This window comes from Peromyscus eremicus, chromosome 1 (genome assembly GCF_949786415.1).
Source record: "Peromyscus eremicus chromosome 1, PerEre_H2_v1, whole genome shotgun sequence".
NCBI lineage: Eukaryota > Metazoa > Chordata > Mammalia > Rodentia > Cricetidae > Peromyscus > Peromyscus eremicus.
In genome coordinates, this window is record NC_081416.1 from 149,018,197 (window position 1) to 149,037,836 (window position 19,640).

The 19,640-nt window shown below is 49.1% G+C and overlaps 1 protein-coding gene across 1 annotated transcript in view; it reads left to right on the plus strand.

Moving 5' to 3' along the window:
* Nav2 (neuron navigator 2) overlaps positions 1 to 19,640 on the plus strand; it is a 371,946-nt gene that overhangs the window by 312,745 nt on the left and 39,561 nt on the right. The window contains exons 15-22 of the mRNA XM_059274283.1: positions 580 to 1,038; positions 1,846 to 1,911; positions 3,233 to 3,277; positions 6,234 to 6,394; positions 8,100 to 8,288; positions 13,342 to 13,394; positions 14,381 to 14,404; positions 14,515 to 14,589. Of these exons, the coding sequence (XP_059130266.1) occupies positions 580 to 1,038; positions 1,846 to 1,911; positions 3,233 to 3,277; positions 6,234 to 6,394; positions 8,100 to 8,288; positions 13,342 to 13,394; positions 14,381 to 14,404; positions 14,515 to 14,589 (1,072 nt within the window). The remainder of the gene's footprint in view (positions 1 to 579; positions 1,039 to 1,845; positions 1,912 to 3,232; positions 3,278 to 6,233; positions 6,395 to 8,099; positions 8,289 to 13,341; positions 13,395 to 14,380; positions 14,405 to 14,514; positions 14,590 to 19,640) is intronic.

Sequence of the window (19,640 nt, forward strand, 5' to 3'; positions counted from 1 at the left end):
GGTACGTCAGGTCCAATGTCTTCTGGACCCAGCATGTTTCTGTGTGTGGTGTCGGCTCACACAAGGTCTCTGGCTTTCTGTTGCACATATATTTGTGTCCATACTTCTCTCCTGGGCTCCCTCCAGGTGTAAACTCATGGTCTTGAGTCTTTGTATTATGCTGAGGGATCACAGAAACCAAGTCCTAAGGCTTCATACCTGGTGTCACAGGAAGAAGAAACTCTTTTCTTTCTAGAAGATTCCTGGGTTGGGGCAAGCTTCCAGCTACTCTGTTTAGAGAAGAAAAGGGAGGCAGGATCGTGGAGGCATGTGGCTAGACCTGTGGAAAGCGTTCCTCTCACCTGGACTTAGAGCTGTGCCCTGGATGCAGCCTAGAGCTAGAAAGAGGCCCCTGGAAAGCTCCAACATCCAGTTCCACTTACCTGCCAGCTTTCCGCTAGGGAGACTCTAGTGTGTCTGCAGGAAAGATGACTGCCCTTTCCAAGGGTCTCACTACTTCCTCTGCCCCAGCCTTCTACAGTAGCTCTGCACACCTTGGCCCCAGGTATTTGTCCCACACAACCCTTTGTCTCTTCGCAGACTCTTTGGTGGGAAGCCTACCAAGCAAGTGCCCATCGCCACAGCCGAAACCATGAAAAGTGCAGTGGTCATCTCCAATCCTCATGCCACTGTGACCCAGCAAGGTAACCTAGAGTCTCCCTCAGGCAGTGGCGTCCTGAGCAGTGGGAGCAGCAGTCCTCTCTACAGTAAGAATGTGGACCTCAACCAGTCTCCTCTAGCCTCCAGCCCCAGCTCAGCCCACTCGGGCCCCTCCAACAGCCTTACCTGGGGTACCAGCTCGTCGGCAGTGAGCAAGGATGGCCTGGGCTTCCAGTCCGTTAGCAGCCTGCATACCAGCTGCGAGTCCATTGACATATCCCTCGGCAGCGGTGGGGGATTAAGTCACAACTCTTCCCCTGGTCCAGTCACCTCCGCTAAGGAAGATTCCCTGATGCCTTTTGTCCGCACCAGCAGTGTGAAGACCACACTGTCGGAAAGGTTGGTGCTATACCTCAGGAGGATGTCCTTCCCTAGACACAGGCAGACGCTTAGGGATCCAGGGGCCCTTGCCTGGGAGGTTTTGTCCTTTCTCTCTCTCTCTCTCTCTCTCTCTCTCTCTCTCTCTCTCTCTCTCTCTTAATTTCTTTTTTTTCCATCTGGCTTTTCTGTCTTGAAACTCTGTCTTTAGACCAGGTTGGCCTTGAACTCAGAGACCTGCCTGTCTCTGCCTCCCAAGTACTGGGACTAAAGGTGTGTGCTACCAGGCCCAGCTTGGTTTTGATCTTTCTAATCCATGTTCCTGGCCTAAGCCAGTTTAGGTTGGAGTTGATGTTGGCTGTTTCCTGCTATCTCTCTTTTTCTGTTCGGATGTTCCTGGTGCTCGGAGCTACTAGGTGGGGACAAATCTATGCTACTGTCTAAAATTCCATTCAGCATTGGAATGGGTTCGTCAGCTTACCGACAACGATTGCTGGGGTTCTGTCAACTTCAGCTACCCCTTCTCATGTAACTTAGCGCGCAGAGTAGGTGACCTGGGAGCAGCTGGGGAGGTTTGCTGTCCTGTCACCACCCTCCTGAGTTGCTGCTGGCCACAGTGGTAAGAGATGGAGAATCCGCAAGAGTCCTAGGAGCCCTGATTCTGCTACAGTCTTGGGGTGTGTCTGGTTTCTGGAGCAGACGTGGGGAACCAGGCCGGGGTCAGTCTTGGGAGTGAGGAAAGTATTCTGACCGACCGTTGTGTCTAACAGTGCCTCTTCCTTCCATCTAATGCTCCTTCTCTTGTTTTCTACCTGCCTGGACTTCTAGCCCTCTCTCTTCCCCTGCCGCTAGCCCTAAGTTCTGCAGAAGTACTCTGCCCAGGAAACAGGACAGGTAATGACATCGTAGGCCTGCTGAGCCTCTGGGTTCTTCTGCCTGTGTCTGTCGTCAAAGCCAGTTGTTCTGTGCAAGGCTGTTGGCCGGAGGCTCCCGCTTGTGTCTGTGGCTCTGGTGTCCTCTGTGATAGCCAGGCATGCCAGTGAGGGTCTGCTCCACCGTCCGCTAAAGCCCAGGGAACGGTGGCAAGTGGGTGGCCACCCCAAACCCTGCCACTCATCCAGGGCTGCAGGAGCTCTCACTGGCATTCCCCGTGGTGTCCGTGGCATGTTCCTGCCTCCCAGCTTCTTGCTTTTTCCTCCCTACCCCTCTGGGTACTGTCTGCCACCCACTGTGCAGCCTGGTCCTCACCTCTGTCTCGCCCCTGCACCCCACCCCTCCCAGCCCGGCTGGCTCTTCTCCCTTGAAGGCTTTTGCTGCAGTCTGGCTCATCGTGTTGTTCAGAGTATCGTGTTGTGTGTGTGTGTCTGTATTCTGCAAAGATAATGGTACAGCGTGCCTGGAGGGCTGGGGCTTTACAACGTGTGCGAAGCCTGGGTCTGCCCCCAGCCGTGGGTGGGCCTCAGAGATGGGTGTTGACCCCGAGTTTCTGGAGGAGTGGTGGCTTGGCCAAACATAACAAGCAGATGTTGTTTCATGCTTGGGGGGGGGGGAATTAATGGAAACCCCCTTCACCCCATCCACAGCACAAACTTTGTTTCTGTCAGGCTTATAAACCAAGCCTTTAAACCCCTGCACTTTAGAAATTCAAATGCCTTGACTCTATCAGCCAGCAAGTTCCAGCATGCCCAGGCTCCTGCCCAGGGCTCAGCTCCTGGCTACGCCCTTGCCGGGCAGGAACAAGGAGACATTGAGAGGGACCTGGAATTTACTTCATCACACATGAATTCCAAATATGCAGACTGCTGCCTCTTGAAACTCTCCAATGAGTCTCTGCCCCTTCAGGAAACCTTTGCCAGGGGCGGCAGGGTTGCAGGAGAGGAGCTGAGTGGGGTGCACAGGTGGGACCCAGGAAAACATAGGCCATGCTTCTTAGGTGGCAGAGACCCTGCCTTGGCCTTGAACCTGTGGAAGAGGAGGAACAATTGGGGTTCATGACTCAGGCCACCTTGTGATGTGGGGTAAAGTCCGCACCAGTGTGGGTGCAGACGGGACCAGGTTTCTTTTATATACTGTGTGGGCGCGCTGCATGCATGGCTGGTGGGGGGGGAGTCTGTCCCTTGGGGGTCCTCAGGCCCCTCCCCAGCCTTCCTGCTTTCTTCCCCTGCTTCCTCTTGTGTTCTCTGAAGTTCTTGATTTTGTTTTAACTTTCCTACAGTGACCCGCACCTTGATAGGAACACTTTGCCTAAGAAAGGACTCAGGTATCTCTCCCCTCCTCACACCCATGCCATCTGTGGTGGCCGTGGAGCTTGGCTGTGTTGTCCTCTCGTACTGGTGGGCTTGGGCTGGGCTGAGCTGGGGTCCCTGCTTTGGCCACCGCAGCTGGATTTTGGATGACCGAGTCCTGTCCTTCTCATCTCTCCATTTGTGGCTTACCTGCTTGAGCAGGGTCTGTGCTTTGTGAAGCTTCACGTGACAGAGCCGCCTCACGACCAGCAGCAGCCTGAGCTAGGGGCAGTGTCTGCTCCTGGGGCGCTGCAGGAGGGACGCTGAGCACCTCATGAATGTCTGTACACACGGCTGCTTCCATTTGAGGACATGACTTACAGCATGCTGCCTTGTTAGCTGCCCCCATTTTAAAACGCTAACTACTTCTGGACTAGAGGTAGAGCTTCGTGGTAGAGCATTTGCCTGCCGTGCATAAGGTTATGGGTTTAATCCCCAGCACCACCAAATAATAATAGTAATAATAATAGTAGCAGTCTACTTTTAAAAAATAATACCTTTGTGGCTATAAAAAACTGAAGTGTTGTCTTAATGTCCTAACCAATGATTGGGTCAGTTATCAATACCTACCAAGACATGAATATGATTGTTCTTTGGTAGAAAGTAAAAAAAAAAAAAAACACCACCAGAAAAAAATGTCCTTCTATCAATAGTCAGGTGGGCCTGGGCTGCTTGTTGGGGCTTGTCTTGGTAAAACAGGATGCTCTAAGTCGCCATTGCTCGAATCATGTTCATCCCATCACCAGCGAGAGGCTTCACTTTGCTCACGCTCCCTGTGGACTCCCATCAGTTCTGCTCTCCAAAAGCCTTGTTTTTACAGCATCAGCTTCACCGTGCACTAAACGTTAAGTTCTTCCCCATGAAAACAAATTCGAAATGAAGTGTTCGTTGCTGTCTTGTGTGTCTCTAGTTAATAACCCGCAGTTCTTAAGGTTCAGAGCTTGTTGAACATTATGAGCATGAGGGTCGGTGTCAGTACAAGAAGGCAGGGGTTGATGCCTCCCAGCAGAGTTCTGCACCGTGGCCTTTCATCGTGTGTGTGTGTGTGTGTGTGTGTGTGTGTGTGTGTGTGTGTGTATGTGTGTGTCAGCGGGATGTGCAAATGATTGACACCACCGTCACCCCTTGTTTGGAGACTCGGTCTCATGTAGCCCAGAGTGACCTTGAACTTGCTGTGTGGCTGAGGATGACCTTTGAACATAGGAGCCTCCTGCCTCTACTTCTCAAGTGCTGGAATTGCAGGCGTGTACCAACATGTCTGGTTTTTGCTGGGCTGACTATTGAACCCACGGCTGCCTGTGCCCTAAGCAAGCGCTCCACCAACTGAGATATGTTCGCTCCACCAACTGAGATATGTTCACAATCCACTGTTACCCAAAGAGGGAGCTAACTTCTAAGTAGTTATGTTTTGAAATGCTGTGCTCATGTCTGTAGTAGATCTATTAATGTTATGTAGCCCTGAATTATTATTATTTATTTATTTTTATTTTTTTGGTTTTGGAGAGACAGGGTTTCTCTCTCTGTACCCCTGGCTATCTTGGAACTCACTGTGTAGACCAGGCTGGCCTCGAACTCACAGAGCTCCACCTGCCTCTTCCTCCTGAGTGCTGGGATTAAAGACATGCACCACCACTGCTCTACTAGCCCTGGATTTTTAAAACTGATTGTCTAAGTATTTAGAATGGAGTTATGTGACAACTCCTTACAGGTACTCAGTGTGCCTTACAAGGGTGTGTATCCATCAACAAGACTGAAAACTGTGTTCCTGCTCACACTAGTTTTCTGTCGGTCTTACTCCCTTGACACACACATGTTGGGTAGGAGATTCCTGAAAGGCAAATGGTCCCTCTAGTGACCCGATCAACAGCCACTCTACAGCACCCAAGTCTGAGGGTACCCTAACAGTGTGGACACTGCTGAAGTTCCAGATGCTGCCTGTGGGAAGAGTAGGAAGCGACTAGATTTTGAAATCAGACAAGCATGGGTTAGAATCTAGCTCTGGTCCCCGGCTTCCCAGAGCATATAGCAGGACTCAGTGTTATATCACTGTGGAAGTCTGAAGCCTCAGGGAGATGATGCCTGTAAAGGGACCTCACCTATCAGAGATGCTCAGTAAATATTCCAGTCCCATTTTGGAATACCCAAGGGAGTGGATCATGTGACTTCCCCACATTTAACATACCAATATGGGGTTGTCTCATGAAACCTTTCAGTGTTATTTTGTAGCAGTTAAGGGGCTGGAGCTGTGGTTCAGCTCTTAGAGCGCTTGTGTAGCATGCGAGGAAAGCCCTGAGTTCAGCCCCTCAGTATTTTATAAAGTATTCATGATTAGATGCCTGAAATACCAGCACTCGGGAGATCGAGACAGGAGGATCAGAAGTTGAAGGTCATCTTTAGCTACATAGCAAGTCCAAGGACAGCCTGGGCTATACGAGACCCTGCCTCGGAAAAACTGCAGCAGTTACTGTAAACACTAGCACCCCAGGTCTCTCCGAATGCCACCCACTAACTGCTGTGATTCATGGTCGTGCACCGGTTCTGCACTGTGCAGATGCCAGCAGTTAGCTCATTAAAACTTCCTCAAAGCTCTAACAACAACCTTTCTTGCTGTTCTTCCTGTCAAGGAGGGGGCTTTGAGGCGACCCTGTCATGAACCAGCATGTTCCAGTCACACCCAGGGATGGCTCTTTTGAGCATTCCCAGTCTCTCTCCCTTTAGATGTTCCCCTCAAGCTGAAAGGAATTATAATTTTCCCCAAATGCAGCCAAGTAGCAAAAAAAAGTTTTGAGAAACTTCATAAGTTTCAGGGTGTGTAGTGATTTTTTTTTTGCCCCATCTTAAATATAGTTTTTCTTTTTACATAGTCCTCATCAGCTGTGGGGAATGCATTTTCATAAGGGCTGTTCATTCCAGCCTGGTCTCTGTCTCCAGGTATACACCCACCTCCCAGCTTCGCACACAGGAAGACGCCAAAGAATGGTTCCGGTCCCACTCTGCTGGGGGCCTGCAGGACACAGCGGCCAACTCCCCCTTTTCCTCCGGCTCTAGTGTTACTTCTCCCTCTGGAACAAGATTCAACTTCTCCCAGCTTGGTGAGTAGCTACTTACCCTCAGCCCTGTTGATCCACTCTCTGCAGGGCAGAGGTTATCTTGTGTTTTGAAAGAGGCATGCGGCCACATCCTTCTCTGTATCTGATCAGCCCTTGGCAGTACAGTCAAAGAAACAGAAAATTGCGAAGTTCTGGGTACTTTCAGTCATGTCCGGCCCCTAGGTCACATGTGACTTAGGATGGCCATAAATGAGGCCAACACTTACTTAAAACTTTATGAGATTGGTATGTCTGAGAGGGTTATTTGGTTGTTGTTGGGATTCTGGACATGGCATGTATAGGATGGGTGGGGAGATTTTCTTTTTTCTTTTTGTTTTTCGAGACAGAGTTTCTCTGTGTAGCCCTGGCTGTCCTGGAATTGGCTCTGTAGACTAGGCTGGCCTTGAACTCACAGAGATCCACCTGCCTCTGCCTCCCAAGCGTTAGGATTAAATGTACACCACTGAACACCACTGAGCAGCATAAGAGAGTTTTGTAACTCAGTTGCACTGTATGAACGTTGTAGATGGCAGCCTCCTGTGGTAAAATCTAAAGGTTAGACACACCCATGTAATCATTTTCCTGCAGCAGGGACACACTATCCCACTACTTGGGGTACATTCTGCTTCTTGGACCTGTGGAAAAGTCAGTTTTCCTAGCCTATTCCTCATTGCTTTCTCAAGCCGAAAATAAGTTTTAATAAACAAGCGTTCTTGGAAATGACTGCTGCTGACATAATGTGTTGACTGACACACTGGGAGGGGGAAAGGGTTTGCAATAGTCCCTGCTGGAATGCTGAGGGGTTCTTTATTAGAGACAGACGCATGGGTGCAGACCTGACAGACAGGATATGAGGGAACAGTCCAAAGCTTTGTAGTGAATCAGCAAACAGTGGAAGAGAATTGATCTCAAGGACTGTAGAGTTACGGGAAGGAGAGCTGGGTGCTGGTTTGGGCAGAGGTTCCTTGAAGATGATAGAATGCAGGTAGTACTTGAGGACGGGTCAGTGAAGGAAAAACCTTTTTTTGGTCTCAACATTTAGAACAACAGGCTTTCTTGAATATTCTAGACTTTCCACTTAGTCTAATGATGTGTGTGTCTTGTCATCATGGAGGTATAATTCCACACTATTAAATGTGTACCTTTGAATACAGTGTGCATGGCTACCATGGGCAGGACTTTTGATGAGAAAGCTCAGCTTAGCTCAGGGAAGCGTGACCCTTTTTGCTGACACTCCTGGCAGGCTGTGAGATGATCCCCATCTGAGGCCGTGAGACCTATGTTTGTGGTGTTCTTTCCCAGCCATAACTCTTCGAAGCAAGAGGTTCTTGTCATGTGCAAATGCTTCCTATCTGATCAAAAGCCTATTTGGACTATTTTGGGCTTTTGGCTTTACAGAGGATTGTTTCAGATGAACCCGGGGAGTAATTAGCTCATGCCTGGAAGGTGACACTGGCCTGCCTGAACGTGCCAAGTTGGAACGTGAGGCCCTGAGCCTTGCTTTGGAACTGACCCACCTTCCCTCCCATATTTTTAGCTCTCAGCCTGTAACTCAAATGCTGATGCGACTACCTTTTTGAAATAGACAAGGGAGTGAAGTTGGCAGGCACACACAGTGCCGGTGATAAGCAGCCGCGGCCTGGTACCCGGCTGGGATTCAAACAGAGGTATGGATATCCAGCATCTCATTCTGCCCCTCTGGTTCCAGCGAGTCCCACCACTGTCACCCAGATGAGCTTGTCCAACCCAACGATGCTGAGGACCCACAGCCTGTCCAATGCCGATGGCCAGTACGACCCCTACACTGACAGCCGCTTCCGGAACAGCTCCATGTCTCTGGACGAGAAGAGCAGAACAATGAGTCGCTCGGGCTCCTTCCGGGATGGGTTTGAGGAAGGTAAGGGGTGAAGGAACTCCACCAACTAGGTCACCTGGCATGGCACGCTCCTTCCTCTGGTCACTACAGCTCTTCTCTCCCCTCTGGGGTGGGCGGAACGAGGGGCTCTCACTAGGAAGATCTGACCCTCAGGTAACCTTTCAGGATGCTTAGGGAGGAAGCCTCTGTAAATATCGCCGACCCTCAGCGTTGACTGAGTTCTGCCTAGGGCTCCTCTCTCTCCTGGCCTTGGGCCATGACTTCTTGGCATGCGTCTCTCTCTTGAAGCCCAGCCGCTGGCTCACTCTGTTGGCAGAGAACTTCACTGAGTTCGTCTCCCCATGCCCTGCAGCTCTGGGGGCAGGCAGCGCCGTTTACATCCAGTATTTCTTAGCTTGTCTCCTCCAGATCCAGAGTCTCAGTTTTTACCCTTTTCCTCCTTGGGCCGGTCCAACCATGGACATTTATAGCTTTGCTCACTTTAATCAGAATTATGGAAGGAAAGTTCTGTGGGTTACCTTGTCAGCTGCCTTCATAACTCACTTCACTTCTCTCAGCCTCTGCTCCTTCACCCCAGACATCGCGTTAGAGAGCCCCATTCTCCAAACACTGGGCTTGGGGGAGGCTGCAGGTAGGCTCAGTAAGCAGTGATAGAGAGGAGTTGGGCTGGCCAAGGGTGAACCCCAACTCTACTCCTCCTTGGGTTCGAGAGCTAAGGCAACATACTTCACCTCTTTGTCCCCACACCCCCAAACCGCCTTTTTTTTTTTTTTGCTGTAAAAATGAAAGTAATAATAGCATTGAGCTTATGGAGCTATAAGAATTAAAAGATAATTCATGTAAACATGAGCACAGTTACGTTAACAGCAGGAGAGAATGTAGGGGTGAGTCATAGATGATTCTCTCAGCTCCAAGTCCCTGTAAAGGGCAGGGTAGAGGCTCAGTGTACTCCCAATAGGAAGTTTCCAATCATAAGGAAGGGAATATAAGATACAGCCTTCTGCTTCTCAGTTTTCTTTCTAAGAAAAGCTTGAAGGACTTCTGTGACAGAGCAGTGGCTTGTTGGCTAATCTTGGTGATTTGGGGCTCTCCCCAGATTTATGTCCCCAGTAACCCTGAGCAGGGCACGTTTGTAATCCTTATATGGAAAGTGCTAGGCTGGAGGATTGGGGAGGAGGGGAGCCTGGGTGACTAGGGGCTTTTTGTTAGATTAAAGGCTGGAAATTGGTGCTGTGGTGGCTCTGAGCAACACTGTTAGGGTACAACGGAGGAGGAAGTTTGTCCTAGGCTTCCTTCCTAGTCTGCCATTGGTCAGCAATCGCCACAGTGTGCCTCTCCCTGTCCCTGAGGACAGCTCCCATTTGGAGTGTGTCCTGTGCTGTGCTCATCATCTGCCATGTGTATGCCTGAGGGAATCATGAAATAGTACCAGAACTTGTCCTGACAAGTATATATGGCCTCCCCAAAGGCCAGGGACCATCACGGACTCGTCCTCAGCTAGCTCTCAGGCAGCCAGATTGAGACCATCTGGGATATCAGAAGACAAGTAGACCTGGCCTATCCACAAGCATTACCACAACTTTTGCAGTCACATGATTCATGATAATACAGAACTGAACTGAAGGTAGGGTTAGAACTTTGGGAGAAGGGTTGTGTTACTACACCACGTAGATGTGACCTCTTCGTCTCTGGGAACTTTGCCATCCGACTGAGTTTATCCCTTGCAAGGTTGTTATATGACAGAAACAGAGTAGGACTTGTGTAATCAGGTTTTTAACTCCTTTGAGTGTAGGTTTTTGTTTGCTTGTTTGTTTTCATTTTAAATTAATAAATTACCAGTGTTGCAGGGGAGGTCAGATCTCATGCCTGACCAGGTAGACCCTCCTGGAAATGTTTATTCTATGCTGTGAAGCAGGATTCAAGCTTAGGGAAAATTAACACGGTGTTTGTGAGATTGAGCAGTTTCATGAGCACTTTCCACATTTAAGGCGATGGGAGTTGTAGCCATGTAGATCAGGCGCAGTGTGGCCCAGGTGCAGCCTTTTGAAGTATTTCAGGTAAGTTCATTACCATAGACAGGATGTAATCCCAAAGTCACCTTTGGTATAGGTACACCTAAGAGATGCTGGAAGTGTCTTTAAAATGGATGTTGGGGCTGAAGAGATGGCTCAGAGGTTAAGAGCATTTAAAAGCAAGTACTACCATTGAGGAGCGACAGGAGCCCGATTCTTAGCACCTGCGTATGGTGGTCCACAAGTCCCTGGCTTTTGTGCTCATGGGAATATTACACAAAGGGATAAGAAATGCATTCCAAAACATACCAGAAGTCCTTTTTAAATTTTTAACTTTAAGCCAGTTGGTGGTGGTGCACGCCTTCAATCTCAGCACTTACAGGCAGATCTCTGAGTTCAAGACCAGCCTGGTCTACAGAGTGAGGTCCAGGACAGCCAAGGCTACTCAGAGAAACCCTGTCTCGAGGAAAAAAAAAATTAATTAAAAAATTTTTTGTAACTTTAAAATTACTTAAAAATTTAAAATTTTTCTGTTGTGTGTGCCATGCTATGCACATGGAGGCCAAGGAGAAGAACTTTTAGGAGTTGGTTCTCTCCTTCCACCATGGGTCCTGGGTAGAGAACTCAGTTTGTCAGGTTTGGTATCAAACACCCTTACCAACTTAAACCATCTCGCCAGCCCACCAAAAAGATTATTTTTTATTTTATTAAGAAAATTTTCATTCATTTTACACACTAATCAGAGATCCCCCTCTTCCCTCCTCACACCCCCCATCTTCCCCCTCCCAACTCACCCCCCATTACCCCCCCCACAATAAGGCAAGGCCTCCCATGGGGAGACACATCCAGTAGAGGCAAGTCCAAGTCCTTCCCCGCCTGCCTCAAGGCTGCACAAGGCGTCCCATCATAGGTCCAGAAGGGTTTTTAAAAGTGAAAACCAGAACTTAGTAAAGCAGGTCATTAGAGAGCAGAGTGGTGTCCGTACTTCCGGTCAGCAGATCCTGCACTTGAATTCCTGTGTGGCCTTAAGCAAGTCATGTCATTTGAGTTCCAGACGTGGATGTTCTGTCTGTCCAGCTGCAGAATTCTGGAGGTATAGTGAGAAGCACCATCATGCTTTAGTGGTTTGGGAGCCGAAACTCTCATAGTCCGGGAGGATCCATGTCCATCCTCCACCCCCCACCCTCCCAGGCTCTGATTCTCATCTTAAAGGTCGGCCAGCCACAGCAGCAGTTCAGGCAAGCCACGTTCAGGTTGGTGGGGGCTCAGAAAGTCAAGGAGGCTGTTTGTTTGGATCACAGCCTTGCCATCACTGATTTCCAAGTGAGAGGCATTAATTACAGAGAAAAGTAATGACCTCCATTTGAAGTGTGCCAGATGTGCCTCCTCTGCCTGAGTCCCTAAGCTGCTCCTGACTGCCAGGAAACTGATATGTTTGAGATGGAAAAATTGGAGACAAAAACAGCAGCCAGAGTTTGTGTGGTGCCCGGCTCAGGCCTCTGAGCCGGCCCTGCCAGTGTGGCTGGAGGTGACTACATGATACCCATGTCTCTTCCACCAACAGACCTCCCAGGTACTCTGTCCACTTTGGTCTGTCATACAGAAGTGCCTTGGGACTTCTGATCCTGTGGGTATGTTAGCACAGAAAGCCATTATTGGCCATTAACACCTTAGCCTGCTTTTTATGGGGTGTGAGTCAGCTTAGTCATGCTTGGTAGAAAAACAGGGAGCAGATCTAGACCCGGGCATTAGCTGCAAGTGTGGATGTGAGTTCTGGTGGAGCCCCAGCCTCAGAGACAGAGGTGGGTAGGTACCTGCTAGTGAGAGAAGGACCTCTGGACTGTGCTAGGTTGGGGCTGGTAGGGTTGAGAAGCACTCTAAGCAAAGAGCTGCATTGGCAGAGCCTCAAAAGCAGGCCAGCGCCATCTAGAGCTTGCCTGGGAAAGAAGTTCTGGATATCCAGATAGCCATGTATGAGAAAGGAAGTGTGAGAGGTCAGGGAAGAAAAGCCATGGGCCAGTTCCCAAGTGCCAGACAGAACGATGTGTTCGATGTCATGTTTCTCCTAGCTGCTAAGTGGGGCTGAGCACACACCGCTGGGGTGGCAGGTGAACTCAGTAGTGTGTGTAGAGAGATGTTCCCAGCCTTCCTCGGCCATGGGTGGGCGCCTACTCGCATGGGATGTATGGGCGTAAGGCTTTCCACCTGTGGTCGGGAAAGCTGTGCCCACTTGAAAACATCTGCCATGTCTTGACACAGGGCTAGTTCTGTCTTCCAAACAAGTTGCCAGGAGGTTGTTGAGAAAATAGGAATCAGGTTGCCCGAAAGAGAAGGCAGCCTGAATGCCCAGTTCTTGGGAAAACACGCTTCAAAGTGAGAGCAGATCATGGAAAAGCTCCTCCAGCTGGAGATGGGAGGGAAGGCTGAGAGTACGTGAGTGTGGTTCTGAGTCAGAGCCTGTGGTTACCAAGCAAGGAAGAGAACACCCATCTTCATCATGTGTAGACACTGTACAAATGCAAGTTCTTTCCTTCAGCAGAAATGCTGCGGTTTCAACCAATACTCTGCTACAAGGCTGTCCGAATTTATTATCACCACAGACCCTTAGCTTCACAATATTCATCTCTAAACATCTAGTGGGACATGAAGTAAGACAGCTTTGCCACCCAGTCACAACACTAAAGAGTGCATCGGACAGGAGTAGGTGCAATCCGAAACAGGCACGGGCTGCCTCTGAGGAGTGCGGTTAGGATCTCGTCAGCCACATTGCCCTGCGTTTGAACCTTCGGTGGTATGAGCATTTGATTATGTGAATATATGATCCCAGAATCATGTGATTTTGCTAGTTAAGAAAAATGTGGCACTGCAAAAATGACTTCCTTAATGGATTAGTTCATCTTTGGCTCTGACCTGTGCTCAACCCAGGAAGTATTGGGCCAAGATGACAGTCACAGCCAGGCGAAGCCAGTAGTGTCCTGAAGTGCTGGCCTCCTCCCAACTCCTCCCTTCTCTTTCATGGCAGCCAGCTGCGTCTCTCACCCCTGTTTGTTTACTCCCAACAGTTCATGGATCCTCCCTGTCCCTGGTCTCCAGCACATCGTCCATCTACTCCACGGTGAGTCTCAGTCAACGCTGAGTGGCTGTGCTTGTACGCGCATGCTTTGTTATCAAGTATGTCAAGAGTAATTACAAGCATCCCGTCTGCAGAGAGTATTCCCACTATAAAAAGATCAACTCCTAGGAGAAAATGATTTGAAATTCACAAATGGCTGTCATCACATCCCCCTTGGGGCAGGGGAGAGGGCTCAGTGGGTGAAGAGCTTGTTGCACAAGCGTGAGGACCCAGGTTCTGATTCCCAGACCCCATGTAAAAGCTGAGTGCACCTAAACGTAACCCTACCTTATATCTACATCTTTTTTTTTTTTTTTGCGGGGGGCGGGGGAGTTTACAAGAGAGGGTTTCTCCGTGTAGTTTTGGTGCCTGTCCTGGAACTCGCTCTGTACACCAGGCTGGCCTCGAACCCACAGAGATCCTTCTGGCTCTGCCTCCCAAGTGCTGGGATTAAGGGCATGTGCCACCACCACCACCCAGCTATATACACATCTTCACATGAAGGCTATAATCTTTGTCACCACAATGGTTAGAGGTTAGAACGTACATCACATTCTTCCTGATTTGTTAGAACACTATGCTCTTCTATTTGGCCTTTCTGGTGGGTGGATTTAATTGTTCCTGTTTATAGAATTATACCAGAAAAGAAGCTACTTAAAATCTGGACTTTCAGGGGCTGCAGAGATGGCTCAGTAGTTGTAAGTAAGCACTTGCTGCTCTTCCAGAAGACCTGGGTTCAATTCCCACATGGTGACTCTAATTCACCTGTAGCTCTAGTTCTAGGGAATCAAATGTCCTCTTCCAGCCTCCATGGACACCAGTCACATAGACAGACAAACAGGCAAATACTCATACACAGAAAAGTACAGAAATCTTAAAGACAATAGATTCTAGACTTCCCCAAGCTTGCCAACCCAGCAGTCCCCATTGCTGGCCTGCATTGGTCTTTTTCCTTCACTGTTCTAACTTTCTTTGTGATTGATTTGCAGCCCGAAGAGAAATGCCAATCAGAGGTAAGGAACAGTTATGGTTGGACTCTCTTCCACTATCAGTGTTAATTCCATCCAGCTCAGTCTGGAAACAGACTCCCCCGAAGCAGGTAACTGTGTGTCTGTTTCTGTAGATTCGAAAGCTGCGGCGAGAACTGGATGCCTCCCAGGAAAAGGTGTCTGCGCTGACCACCCAGCTGACTGCAAATGTGAGTGCATATTCAAGAGCACAAGCTCGCACATGTACACACACACACATATGCACACACGGTAGGAGCCAGGGACAGGGCTGAGTGGGAGCCTAAGCTGAAACAGGATGGGTGGGAGGCAGGGCTGGGATGGGAGCTGAGGAGCACTAAGTGGAAGCTAACAACAGTATTGGACAGGGAGGGAGCCAAGGGTGTGACAGGGTAGGAGCTGGAGACAGGATAAAACCAAGTGGGAACCAAAGACAGGATAGAGGAGACACTGGAGGTTGGACAGGAAATAGCCATCTGCCTTCTGAGCACTATACCCCGAGGCCCTGGGTCCCTGGACACAAAAGTAACTCCGTGCGCTCAAAAGGACATGGGCTTTAGTCCTGTGGACAATGATGCTTGGTCAGGTGCTAGCAGTATGGCTTGGGTCGCTCTCTGTACATCTGAGTCTGTCTTTGCTCGTCTGTATAATGGGATGATCGCTGTCTCTGTGTGTTTTGAGGTGACCAAGCCTTGTAATCTTTTAAGTGTTAACTTATTTCCTTTCATCTTTCTGGAGATTGTGGTCTTAAGGGAGTTGGGGACATGAGGGAACTCAGGAGAAGAAAGGCATCTGTGGCTTCCTGATAAACAGCTAGTGCTCTCTAATTACATCATGCACAGTGCTCAGCACTGCCAGCCTTCGTTCTGTGCGACCACTCTTTCTAGTGCCAGCATCCCTGGGCTGTGCATCCAACAGTATGGCAGGTGGAATCACTGCCACCTTCCCCTGCCAGCTCAGGGCCAGAAGGGAGGCAAAATGAACAAGTTCCCCGGGACATGATCACTCTTGCCATAGTGATGAAGAAAACACAGGAGGGCCAAGCTACATCTTGGTGGTAGGTGGGAGGGAGTCAGGAAGGGTTTCCCCGAGGAAGTAACAGCAGATTGATATCTTGTAGAAGGGTGCAGCATCCAAAGTAAACAGTTAGTGCAAGGTACAAGGTAGACTGTGAGGGGCTTATCCAGTTAGTACCTAAGGCCAGGAGTGAGGAGAGAGGCATGGAAGGCGTCAGTACAGAGGAAAGGCTAGGAACAGATGAGTGTCTGAGCTGCTAGATGGGACCTTGGGACCTTTAGGGCAACCCTGCCAATGTGGAGGCTGAGCTTGCTAGTTGGACCAAATAGAGGAGAGGAGAGGCAAGGATCTCCTACCATGTCTGAAAGACCCACAGAGGAGCCCCACTGAGGGCGGGGCTCTGACCCAGAGAGGCTGAGGCTCTGAAGGCAAAGCCTGAGGTTTGGGAAGGTGCTGGGTGGCTCCAAGGTCAGACTTCCTGCCCAGGAGTTCAGAGCCTGTCAGGGAAAGAGCACACTGTGTCACCCACTGCGTCACCCACTGCATTCCAACAATGGAAGCCACTTCAAAGGCGAGTGAGTCAGGGCTCCGGAGTAGTCATTTACCTGGAGTTCTTACCCTGCTAATTCCTGCTTGAGCCTGACTGACTCCAGGAAGTGTGGCTCTTTTAAATCTGCACATGAAGCATGAAGTGCCCTTAATTACAAGCCCGGCAAGTGTAACCGCCTTCATCATTACACTGTCTCCCAAGGTCTTGTACATTGCTGGAAAGCTCTGTCTATTTTCCCCAAACCTTGACACACCAGGCCACTATGTGCTTTGCAGTCTTTTTTTTTTCCTTCACCCTCCCCATCAACAGTATGGTTATCAAGATCATTAGAGGCCTGGAGGGATGGCTCAGCAGTTAACAGCATTCACTGTTCTTTATGAGGACCCAAGTTAGGTTCCCAGCATTCATGTCAAATGGCTCACAACCACCTGTAACTCCAGCTCCAGGAGATCAGATGCCCTCTTCTGGCCTCTTTAGGTACCCACATTTAAGTGTGGTACACACACACATACACACACACACACACACACACACACACACACACACTTAAAATAATAAATCTAAGAAATCATTAGAAACAATCTCAGAGCTGAATTCTCAGGCTTAGATTCTTCCTATTCAAAAAGTGACAATGGTATCCTGAGTCGGCCCTCTAATTGGAAAACCCAATGTATGCACCTAAGTCCGGAACTGAATGCAGATCCAGGGAGGTGAACAGTGACCCCCTGCCCCCGGGAAATGCCTCATGATTTGTGGCAGTCATCCATGCTGCCCTTGACTCTTCAGCAAGTACAAGTTACTGTGCTTATCGTGACCTTGGGTTAATCCCTCCATCAGCCTGATCTGCCACCAGGAGCTCTATGTTGGCCTGTGCTGCTCCACCCTCGGTGCTAGAAGGGTTGGAGTAAGGCCCCTTATATTATTCCAGAGTGTGTTGCACCTCACAAAAGCTGCTGAGTTCGGTATTGTTTTAAAGTAAATATTTCGTCTTACCACAGTCCACGCTCCACCTCAGCCACTAGTATTTTATTATCTGCCATCTTTCTCGGAGACCAAGCTGTGTTTGTTTTCCTAGGACAAGCTCCTCCGAGCTGCCCTGGCTGCTGTTTTCATAGCTCTCTCCATTTGTTTTCCCTGGGAATGTGAGAATGGCCCTTGGCGGGAAGGCTGCTGTCGTGTTATGTTGTGCAGCCCTGCGAGGCCCTGCCTCCCCTGTGTTTTCATAGCTGTGCTCAGGACACAAAAGCCGCCCTTTCACTTGCCAGCAGAACTGGATCTCTGACCCTTCAGAGCTACAAACACTTTCTTTCTGAGCTTGCAAACACACTTTCACAGTTTGAGTAAGTAGTGATGTTCCAGGGATCACGGGTGATGGTCAGATGCAGAATGCAAATGGATGCAAGTCATCCTGGTTCACTCCTTCCTCCGCCGGGTGAGGACAGCTGTGCCCTGACCCAGCTCCTCTACCCACGGTGTCATCTCGAGTTGATTGGCTTTACTCAAGGCTAGGGAAACCAAAGCAGAAGGATGCCAGCTCGTGGCCAGCCTAGGCTATGTAGTGACTATCAGGCTAGCCCGAGAAAGGATGTGAGACTTGAACTCAAAAAAAAAAAAAAAAAAAAACCAGAAAGAAAAGGGGGTGGGCTGCAGAAATGGCTCTGAGGTTAAGAGCACTGACTGCTCTTCTAGATGACCCGGGTTCAATTCCCAGCACCCACATGGAGGCTCACAACTGTCTGTAACTCCAGTTCTAGGGGACCTGACACCCTGACACAGACATACATGTAGGCAAAACACCAATGCACATAAATTACTTAATAAAAATTTTGCCCTGTATTCAAAGTAAACTAAAGAAGTACAGAGGCATTTTCTCCAGTTCAGATATATAGAGTGTGATCAAAAAGAAACCATCCATGTCCCCTGGCTGTGATGGTGTGTCTGCGCCGTGACAGCAGATGGTCCTGGCCTCGTCTTCTGCCTCAGACCCAGCCCGCCTATCGTGATGAAGTCTGGTGAACCATGGCTGAGGCACTCCGCCGTTCTTCTTAGGTTGGGATCCGGGCCCACTCCACAGCCCTGCCCACTTGCATCCCACCTTTATCCTTCCCTTGGGGCATTGATCACCTTTTCCTCTGGGTTTTTACAGTGTGATCATGTCTCGGTTTCCTAACTCATCTCCAGCCCCTGGTCCTTTGCATCCATCTCAGCGGGAACTGTGAACCCATGTCCTCTATAAGAGTAGCTTATAAGTAGTGCTCTTAGCCTCTTAGACTTGGTTTTAATGGCATTTTCAGATTCTCCATTTAACCAGCAGTTGAATCAATCAATAATGACACATCAAGTGTTCATTACTCTCCAGTACAAACAGGCTTAGTTTTGGTTTATTTACTTGTCTGTCTGTCTGTCCGTCCATCCATCCATCCATCCATCCATCCATCTATCCATCCATCATCTATCTATCATCTATCTTTTTATTTGAAACAGGGTCTCTCTATATAGACCAGGCTGGCCTTGAGCTCACAGAGATCTGCCTGCCTCTGCTGGGATTAAAGGTGTGAGCTACCACCGCTGGACTATTGTTTTGTTTTTAAAATAGATGCATTTATATGTATGTGTGTGTTTGTTCCAGTGCATTCAGGCATCCACTGAGCTGGAAAGGGGCATTGGATATACTGGAGCTGGAGTTACAGGTGGTTGTGAATCACCCGACATAGATTCTAAGAGCCAAACTGCAGTTCTGTGCTCCTGTAGAGGACCTGAGTTCAGTTCCTAGAGCCTGTATGGTGGCTTACAATCACCTGTAGCTTTAGCTCCAGGGAGATCTGACATCCCCTTGTGGTTTCCTCATACCCCTGCATGCGTATAGTACACTTATATACACATAGACAAAACACTCATACACATAAAATAAAAATTCATGAATCTGTAGAAAGAAAACCTGAACCAGGAATAAAAAATAGATGCAGGACAGAAAGGTGGCTCGGAGGGTCAAGGCAGGAGGCAGGCAGGGTTGCTTTGTCTGATGCCCTGAGTTTGATCTCGGAACCCACATGGTGGAAAGAGAGAGCCCTTAACAGCTGGACTATCCATCCAGCCCAACAGACATAGTTTTATATTGTTACATTGTAGCATCTGAAGATTGGCTGCATATTCTAATTATAACCGGCCCGGCCGCTTTTGAAACTTTTTCCTAGCCTTGTGTAAGATGTTGCATCTGGTGTCTTGTTCTAACAAGAGTGTATCAAAGTGTGCGGGAGCCGGGAAGAAAGCGTCTCCCTGGGGGAGCTGGGACAGGTTTCTTCATCCAGGGAGCAGATGGGCCTTTCAGTGGCTTTTTATTAATGAGGATTATAACAAGGAAAATAAGCCAGCCACTTTGTTCATTCTACAACCCTGCTTCCCATGAGCCTCTTCTTCCCGTGAGCTTCGTGACTGGTGAACAGCAGATCTTACTGCAGGATGCTCTGGAATCAGCCATGAACTGGCAGTCACAGACCCCATGTATTTCCAACAACCACCTCAAAGTGTGTTGAAGCCTCTCGAAATGGACCTGTGAGAAGAAGTGTGAGGGAATAGACCCAGATTGGTGGTGTCATCAGTCAGACACATAAAAATTAGCTGGGCAGGGAGTGGGTAGGGAAAAGGTGCCAGGCAGGGGAAAGAATGCTTGAGGAA